The sequence below is a fragment of the Populus euphratica genome, unplaced genomic scaffold, assembly GCF_000495115.2.
Source record: "Populus euphratica unplaced genomic scaffold, PopEup_1.0 scaffold5.1, whole genome shotgun sequence".
Taxonomy (NCBI): domain Eukaryota; kingdom Viridiplantae; phylum Streptophyta; class Magnoliopsida; order Malpighiales; family Salicaceae; genus Populus; species Populus euphratica.
The window spans coordinates 182934-193248 of NW_011499848.1; the positions used below are offsets into that span (position 1 = coordinate 182934).

General features: G+C 32.5%; 1 protein-coding gene across 1 annotated transcript; it reads left to right on the top strand.

The window, feature by feature from the left end:
• Positions 1-7760: 7760 nt before the first annotated feature.
• Positions 7761-8997, top strand: LOC105111839 (uncharacterized protein At4g22758-like). The gene is made up of 2 exons (XM_011007304.1): positions 7761-8437; positions 8530-8997. Exons 1-2 carry the CDS (start codon positions 8041-8043, stop codon positions 8745-8747), a joined length of 615 nt encoding a protein of 204 aa, XP_011005606.1. The 5' UTR covers positions 7761-8040; the 3' UTR covers positions 8748-8997.
• Positions 8998-10315: the final 1318 nt, after the last annotated feature.

Consider the following 10315-nt stretch of genomic DNA (forward strand, 5'->3'; position numbering starts at 1 on the left):
TATAATCAAATATGAATTAATATTGTAACAATCTCTCAACCGGGATAAAATAACAATTATATGTTAACTGAAAAATAAAGTAATTAAATTTTTTTCTCTTTCAATTATTTCTTTCTTTGTAAGTTTACAAGGTTATTCTCTCACTTTTCTTTTTTTTTTTCTTAGATTTTTTTTTATATTTTTCCCTTACTTTTCTCTCTTTCTCTCTCGCCTTTTCTTTTCTTTCTTTTTCTATTCTACTTCTACCCAATCAAGAACATATAAAAAGAAGGAAGAACTGATTTGTTTTATTTTTTTAATGATAAATAATTATTTTACCCTTAATGAGTTGTTTTGTTTTTATTTGATTTTTTTTAGCATTACCAAACTCTGTTTATCCTAAAATTTTAACTATGTTTTATTCAATATACTTTAAGATATCTCGTAAAATTTCAGCTCAATCTAATGATTAGATTAAAAATTACATCAAATAATATAAACTGGTCAAATTATGATTTTTTATTAAATTTCTTTAAAAATTATAAAATTTTAACTTAAATTAAAATATCATATTAGAAGGCTCTACATAATTTTTTTAAAAAATTTAATATCTCAATTAAAAATTAAAAATTTTCTTTACATAAAACTAAAAAATATTAATAAAACCTGAACTAAAACCCATCCGAACGCATATATGCCTCCACCTTTGCTGGCGACGTTTAACGGTGATTTCATGTTTCTTTTTTTATGGTGGCAAGGGCCACCAGTGGAGATAATCCTCACGCCGCTTATCCACAACAAAATTTCGAAAGGTAAACTGAAATCAATGATGATTGACGGTTGAGACAGATGGAATATGAAGACTTCTGAGTTCGGTCGGCGAGATAATGGGAAGGCACTGCAGAGGGTGCTTCCATCCTCGAAGGGCTTTTCGGAATCTTTGGGCTTGGAGTTGGTTTATTGGTATCTTGGGCTTGTTCATTGCTAGTTTCACAGCGGCGCCTTTCATGACCGCAGCTAATCTGTCCTTGGTTGCAATTGCTTCCGTTCTTCATTTTGTGGTCCAAGCATACGTAGAATTCTTAGAGTTCAGAAACTCGACTAAATAAAGTGTTCGACTCCATAAAGGGCTCGATTCAATGGACTAGTCACGACAATTTGGGAGTCAAAATCAATTTAAATTAAAATCGTGCTCTAAATAAGTTTTGAACGTGACTTTTCCATGCAGAACTTGATAACCATGCTTCTATCTTTTTGCAGTCCAAGAATTGCCCATGAGAAAAATTGGGTGCCAGCAAGTGGGTTTCCCCCCTCTTGTGATAATTGATGGTGAGGAAGTAACAATGAAGGTTATGTTTCTCTAACCTCTTTACCCTCTCTAGCTACTTAGCTTATCCCCTGAACCATGGGAGAAAAAATAAATATCCACAAATAGAAAGCAAAAGAAAAAAACAATAATTTTTTTTCTGGGAATTTTAATTTTGCGCTCTTTGTTAATGATAAAGTCAGATTTCTACCCCCAGTGAGAAACCTCAATCATAGGGCATCCTTAGCATTTTTAGATACGAAGAACACCTTCATATGATTAATCTCTGCTTGCATAGATTAAATAACAGCATTATCTGGGAATAAACGAAAAGGATTTTGCATGTGAGGTCCTTAATCTTTGGGAGCATAATTCATCTTCACATGCATGGAGGGGAGCCCAATAATTCAATGCATCTGAGCAAGGCGACAATCCTGTTGATTGCAAATCACTGTGATTGCGACGCAGATTTGATTTTTGATTAAGGGAGTTTGCTTTGTGTTTTAAAAATTAATTTTTTTTATTTTAATTATTTTAATGTGTTAATATTAAAAATAATTTTTTAAATAAATATATTATTTTAATATATTTCTGAAAAATAAAAAACCTGTAAATATAACTTATTAATATAAATATTCATAAATGCCATGGTGTCGCATTCTTACAGGGAGATGGGCGTTGACTAGTTGAAGTGGCAACATCCAGAACATGCCTAACAAGGCCATTTTTTATAAACAAGATTGGACCGATTTGCCTGGTGGAATGTTCAATTTAGGTCTATTAGCAGTGCTTTAGATGGTTTTTCCATTTCCTTTTTCAATCTCTAATAAGATTAAATGATCTTGCCTGGTGGAATGAACATACCTGTAATCCCGGTATGATGACTGGGCTTATTTAAGTTTAGTTTTTTTTATGATTTTTTATTAAAAAATATTATTATTTAAATTAATTATTTGATATTTGATTATTAATATCTTAATTTTATTGTTTCTTTTATTTTTTATATTAAAATTTATTTTTTAATATTTTTTTATTTAAATTTTCTTTTTTAGAGTGTCGTATTCGTCAAGTTAATATATATTGATTCGAGTTTTTTTTTTATTTTTTTTATGATATTAATTTTTTTTTAATTTTATTATTTGAAATTAAATTATTGGTCCTTAAAATTTGTGATTTTTTTGCTTTTGTTCACCTTTTCTATTGGGTTATCTTAGATATAACTTAGTCAAGTAAATTCGGGTTAACTCATATTTTATTTTTCAATGTTTTTTATTTAAATTAGTTCATTTTTTTGCTAGGTATTTCTTCTGTAAGTCTATTTTTTTTATTCTAATCTTCTTTTTTTTTAGATTAACGTAGGTGTTCGGGCTAGCTTGCGCGCACCACGACTAATCCCACGGGCCCTGAAGTTAACAACCATGTAAGCTTCCAGTAATCATCATATGAGCAACCAAGGACTCGAGCCTGAGACTACGAAGGATTCGAACATGAGACTACAGAAGGAGCAAACCCCTTAGTTCCAAGTCTTTACTACTTGGCCACCACCTAGATGATTTTTTTTTTTTATTCCAATCTCATGTCACTAGTGTTGGGTTAGTTGAGTTAATATATGTTGAATCGAGTTTTTTTCCCTTATTTTTTTTTGTGATGTTTGTCTTTTTTTCTTCAATTTTATTATTTAAGATTATATTATTGGCCATTGAATTTTTTTTAAATTTTTTTCCTTCCTGTTAGTTTATCTCGAGAGCTAAAATTAACTTAGATTAGATTATTTTTAAATTTTTTTTTGTTTTTCTTCCTGTTAGTTTATCTCGAGAGCTAGTTAGTAAAATTAACTTAGATTAGATTATTTTTAATGTTTTTTAATTGAATTTTAATCTTTTTATTGGGCTTTTTTTTTTAAATTCTATATTTTTATCTTAATCTCATATCGTGGATTGTAGGCTAATCAAGTTAGATCGGGTTGATTATGATTTTTTTTTATAATATTATATTTTTGAATTTTTTTGTTTTATCATTTAAAATTAGATTATTAGGCTTTAAGGTTTGCAATTTTGTTAACTTTTTTTTCTACAAGTTATTCTTATTTCATGTCTTCTAATTACATTTTAGTAAAGTTAACTCGGATTTACTCAAATTATTATCACCTAAACTTTTTTTTATGTTAAAAAAATTAACTCAACTTATTATATAGGATAAGTCACTTATCTAATAATTTTCTAAAAACCGTTATTTAAAAACAAGTCGCTATTCGGTATTATAATGCAGCACACTTTGAGATGCTTCCAAGTTGATGATAACTTCAAAAACTTGAAATCGATTTTTATTGTTTAGACTTACTTTTCATCTCAAACTGTGGCAAAAGCTTTAGTTTAAGAAAAGTTACAATTTATAACTTTCTTTAAATCTATTTTTTTATATAATTAAATAAAACTGTATAAAAACTACCACACCCAAAAAAATTGTTTTTGAACCCACTTAAATAAAAAGATGGTGAGAAAACAACTTATACCTTAATTTCATGCTTGACATAAAACATGATTTGAAACTTTATGCATGTAGTTGTGTTGTCAAGCATTAGTTTGTTGATCGGTAATTTTCTTAGGTTTTCTAGGTTTGCAACTCAGTTCAATTCAGCCATTGCACGTAACTTACATATATGGTGTTGACAATCTGCAAGAAGAAGAATTAAAGCAAGTTTGGTGGTTTGCTCAATCGCATGGAGTCAAGTTGAATCGGATGGAAATTAAATGCGTCCACAGGAGCCTTTCTCTTCCATAGATGGAGGTGTAAGGCAAGGACTTGTTTGCATCAAGTGTTGATTTTAACTGCATATTAGAAAAATCATGGGTAAATGCACGCTAGTAAACGTGCCTTCCATCTCTTCCATTGATTTCTTAAGGAGTACTTCTGCTTAAATGGTGTTCCAAACTCCATAATTTTTCTTTATTAATTTTTGTGCCCGGGATGAATTAATTATTAATCTTCATGTTAATTAGCTTTCTCTGCTCAACTTTCGATTAATGATCAAACTCACCCCTCAAAAAGAAAATTGGTAGTTTCCAATTGAATATTTCGATAGGATTACACAACAGAAATCCAGCAGCCATACAACAATATTAGAAAGTCAAGGCTACGCGAGGATAAAAGGGCTTTGCCCATGCCCATGGAGCACTGATTGGAGCCACTTGGGTGAGCTATCTATGGCTGAAATACGACAAGATGAACATGGAACCCGAAAAGCAGTCCGACATGGACTCCACTACAAGGAGGGACACTGACCTGACCATTTCCTCACATGTTTTTGTCTTGTGCAAGGCTCTCCAGGCCTACCTTCACCAGTTAAGGCATCTCCTGTGTCCCCTGTTCTCTTGAGGAATCCAGATTGATCCTGCCACATTAGTGGCAATATTGCCTTCCCTGGATGATTTTAACACAAGAGTAAGGTATTTTCGTCGAGAATCACAGGAGAAGTATCCATCTTGTCTTAATTAAGCATGATTTGAAGATTATTATTATTTTGATAACTGTAAATATTTGGGCTGTTATTTTAACAGGCACCTTGATTAATACACTGATATTCTAAAATTAATAACAATGTAAATATTTAATGGCTTTTAAGTTTATAAAACTTAAAGTTGTGACTTCTAAAAAATAAATTTAAAATTAACCAATTGAGCTACACTTTAATAAATTTAAAAATTATTATTTATCATAGATTTTTTTGGTATTTTTTTTTAACATGGATATTCAAATTATCTTATTTATACCTTAATTAATTTTATATTTTTTAAAATTAATAAATATATAAGTTTTTAATAATTTTAAAATTTGTAAAAAATAAACTAGTAATTTTATAAAATAAATTTAAGAAACTCATAAGTTAAACTACACCCTGTATTATCATTTGTCAAGTTGCTCATCAGGTGGCTTCATGTCCATATCATTCCAATTGCGGTACGATGCAAGACAACGACTCGCAATTATGCATCTGCTGGAAAATTACAGGAGGATAAGATGACCATAACTGACATGACCACCCAAGACTATACGCAAATTCTAGCCTGAATGACAAACTTCCTGTGTATCGTGGATCAATTAAGTGAACCAATCCTGTTCTGGAGTGACCACTAGAGTCACCCACCAGTACACGTTTAAATCCCTTAGACTTTAATGGTGCTCCAGGGAACAAGCAGGAAGAAAATATAATTAATATATGCTTTAGTTGAGATATAAAGTTATACATATAGAAAAGGGCAAACCTTTTCTCTCCGGGAAACCTTCCTTTTCTCCCCGGGAAACCTTTGGAATCTCAGCAACGTAGAGATTTTTCCGACGGTCCCCCAAAAAAAAGTCACCGGATTGATGACAGCCAATGTAAATATATATCGGCTGGGTGAGCATCAGTCAAAACATTTTATGGATGAGCATCAGTCAAAACATTTTACCATATAATTCTTACATTGTTTAGTAATTCTAAATTTTATGACATTCGAACATATAATTTTTAAAGAACATGTTCAGAGACGGGCTAAGTTGAATTATATTCTTAAAATTATTATTTCTCAATAAAATAGATTGTTTTGTTCACCATCATCTGTACATTTAAGTATATTTTAAAGATGCTTTTAATGGGAAAACTTTAATGTTACTTTTTATAATTTTAATGGTAAAAACAAAAAAAAAATCATTAATTAATAAAATTATCTCATTCCTCAAACATCAAGAAAAGATGTGTATTCAATGCAGTGAAGAGCCAAGCTCTGATAGAGAGCAAAAGTGGTTTTTTCAGCTAGGCAACGATTGAAGGCATCGAACCATGTAAAATTGGTTGCAATTTGCAGCGTTCATAGCTGTCCTATCTTTTACATTATCCTTATCTTATTTCAACTTCTTTTCTTGAATTTACCTAAAAGTCATACGTGTACCTTGTCGAGACTCCTTACTCTTTGAAAATATCGAACTTTTCCTCAAAGACACCAATAATAATAATAATAATAATAATAATAATTCAAACCCTTTTTTTTTCAAAAAAAAATAATAATAATTCAAACCCATAAAAGTAACGCCAATCTCGTCAAATAGTTGAAATATCATACATTGAAAGCGGTTGAAGTGACGCCGAGAACAATCTTCCAACTAAAAATTTATATTAAATTCAATAATTTAGATGCTGTTATAAAGAAAAATACTAATTATAACAAAATTTTATTATCGTTAACGTTCATTATATTAAAATTATATCTATTAATTTTAAAATTTCTACAATAAAACAATAGAAAAAATAGCATAGATAATTATCATCAAATAATCACCAAACAAACACATTGTGTCAATTTTATTTTATTTTTTCTCCTCCTTTCTAGCTAAATGTGTGCGTGTGTGATAATATTGTATATAGTGTTTTTATAAAAGTATTTTTAAATTTTTAAATATATTAAAATAATATTTTTTATTTTTTTTTAATATAGAACAATAAACATATAAAATATTATCTAAAAAATAGGACAATAAACATATAAAATATTATCTAAAAACACTAGTTAATATTTCTCAAAATAAAAAACAGGTCGATTCGTTGTAAATCCCTTTCGGCAAGACAAGTCATCAACAGGGATCCCAATTGATTCCAATGCGATTTGAATTGACGTAATGACAAACTGACAGGGAAGCATGCTTCATGAAGTCAGCATTGGTCCAACCGGCAGGTTACGTGAGGTTACATGTTACAATACACGCGCACCGGTGATTCCTGTAGTCCAGGCCCGACTCATGGCCGCCAGACCAATCATGTTGCCATTTAGTGATTGACACGTGTTTGGCGGTGAAACAGATTCCTTACTTCGCAGTATTTCCTCCGTGGTAGATCTATATTTTTTTAAAATATCTTTTCGTAAAATATTTAAAAAATGTGTTTATTGAATATAAATTTCCTAATATGAAGAATTATAGATCTTGTTTAAATTTTATTAAAAATAAATAGACAAAAAAAAAGATTGAATCAAAATAAATTTAGAAGATCACAATCTATTTTTATTTTTATTTTTTGCATTGGGCACTTCGAGGAAGCGCATAACCGAACTACAACCCAACTTCTTATTTACCGCTAATAATATTCATATATGCACCTGCGAAACACGTGACCATAACATTCAACACAACAGCCGCCTTTTGAGCAATAATGCTCTATGTGACGTCTAACCGTTTCGCACATCGTCACACAAAACCACAATAACCAACAGCTTATACTCAACCCCCACGCGCACTTTAGTACCTAGCGGTAAGAACTTCAAGAATCCCACATACGCGACACACGTCCTTAACCACCGGCCACTACAGGTCATTAAGGGTCCTCTCTGACCGTTGACCAGTAAAGTTGAAACGAAGTAACTTCTCCCTGCAACCGGTTATAGTCAGTAATTTTAAAGAAAAATCGCGCTGCTTTCCTGCCTTCCTCTCCATATAAGAAGGCACCCGCTGGCTAAACTTTTTGGTTCATAACTTCCATGTCTGCTTAAATTGTTTCTCAATTTTGGCAATAGGTTTTCCTCTTGTTTACGGTTGTACCCCGCAGGTTATGTTACAAAGCAGTCACCGGGAACCTGAGAGCCAACGCTCCTCTTCAGCTCTCGGTTTCCCTCGCCTCCGTTTCTTTCGTTACCGTCGCTTGAGGTAGCCGGTGATCGAGAGTAACCGGAGAGAAAGGGATTCGATTTGTTATTTTGTGCTATATTTTTTAACTGTTGTCTAAAATTATGCCTACAACACCAACGAAAGGTAACCGGAGGGGAGGACAGGATCCGGAGAGAAACAGGAAAAATAGGTTGACAGCGAAAGCGTCGTCGTTTCACGGGAAAATACCGGCGGAGATACCGGAGGCCAGGATTCGACGGCCGAAGACACTCCCAGACTTGCTGGCCGGAAGGAATCTTCCGGCAACAGCACCGGAGGTGAGGCCGAAGCTAACGAAGGTATTAGTAAACGTGACGGTTCAAGGCAGCGTTGGTGCAGTACAAGTTTTGATGTCTCCTGAGTCCACCGTTGGCGAACTCATCTCCGCCGCTATCCAGCAGTACAAGAAAGAAGGCCGCCGCCCGATTATCGCAAACGACTCCAGATTCGACCTCCATTACTCGCAGTTTAGCTTACAAAGTAATGATCCCCTAGTTAATCACGCCTTAATTTTTGTTAATTTCGAGATGTGGACACGTGTACAGTGGGGATTGACGGATTTTTTTTGGCAGGTTTGGATAGGGAGGAGAAAGTGATGGCTTTGGGCTCAAGAAACTTTTTCCTGTGCCAAAAAAAATCGGGGTTGGACGGAGCGAGTTTTAGCAGCGGCAGTGGAGGATTGACAACGACGTCGTCTCCGTCGTGTTCAAAAGAAGTGGAAAAGGTGGTAGCTAAAAGTAACGGCTGTGGGATTCATCCTTGGCTAAAATTCATGGATTTCTTGCTGTGAATAATTAACTGGCCGATGATGCTGGTTAATTAACAGTAATGAAGACTATTATTAATCCCCTTTCAACGCAATTTGTGCATGTAAAAATAGGTGTTAAGGCCAGTAGTAGTGTTTGATGGGTCAAAAATTAGAGTAAGAGATTCTTGCATGGAGTAGAAATGTACGAGTGGTAGACTCTTTTACCTTTCCAGCACGTGTCTTTGTTGTTTTGAATTAATGGAATCTGTACAGTACTTTAGTATTCTTTGTGTTAACGGCTCACCGACCTTGGAGCTTAACTGTGTGTTTAATATTCTGTGATTATGGTTTCACAATAATTGCTCATGCGTTCTTCTAGCTTCAGAGCGAATTTAAAAAAAAATGATATATATTTTTTAAATTATTCCTTTTATTTTCAAATAGTTTTAACATGCTAATATTATAAATAATTTTTTAAAAAATATTATCTTGATATCATTTTAAATAAAAAATACTTTAAATATTATTTCGATATCATTTTAAATAAAAAATACTTTAAAAACTAACTATTATTTTAATATTAAATGGGTTTTAATTTGATGTTTGATAATATGTTTAAAAATGCATTTTTAATCCTTTACTTGTTTTTAAAAATTAAAGTAGTATTTTTTTTATTTTGATATCATGTTATCAAAAATTCAAAATCATTAAAAAACATTCAATAAACATGATTATGAAAATGCTAAATATCTCTCAACCTATTATTTTTGTAAAAAATAAGAGTAAAAAATAAATAAAAAAGCGGAATTTTTATTTATCTATGCTTATGATGAGAGAGAACCTAAGAAATCAGCGTGTAAATCCTGCAAGGATTGGTAACATAAGCTATGATTAATACTTGCACTGCCTTGTCAACAAGCAAGTATTTTTCATTCAAAACGTGAGATATACGTGTGATGGAAATACACCACCGATATTTCAAATGTCATGTTGAAGGATAATGAGAAGAGAGAGAACATAGCATGATGTCAGGCAGTTTGAAACGCAGCATTCGCGTGCACAAACGGAGTAGATATGCATAGAGGAGGAGGCAGCTGCCCCTCTTAAAATTTTCAATTATTCATGTTTACCTTCATTTCCTAGAGGCTCTTTAGTGTTTGCCCTCCTATCTTTCGATCACAGCAATAGCTATCATACCTAGCCCGACAAGATGATCTGAAAACCAGGCCACTTAGGATCTTAGTTAGGTTAGAAGCAGGTAAAAGCCGAGCTTATAACTGGCTTGGGAAAACCTGGACAACGTATCACGTCAGCTCTAAAACCACGTGACTTGATGTAACTAGGGGCAGGGCCTTGTTTACCTCAAAAGATGTCTGTTTTTATTTAAATTATTATTTTTTGTTTTTTCAACACACCAAAAAAGTAATTTATGAATATATACTCTTTCATGTCTCATAACCTTTCCACGGAACAAATATTTATGGGCTAAGTGTTTCTAAAACAACAAGGAGTGCATGAGTTTTAAATCAGTGGTTTCGGTTTAAAGAACAGAAACAAATTATACTCAGAACAAAAGGCACGTATATGAAGCATAGGCCTTGCTCTTCGTG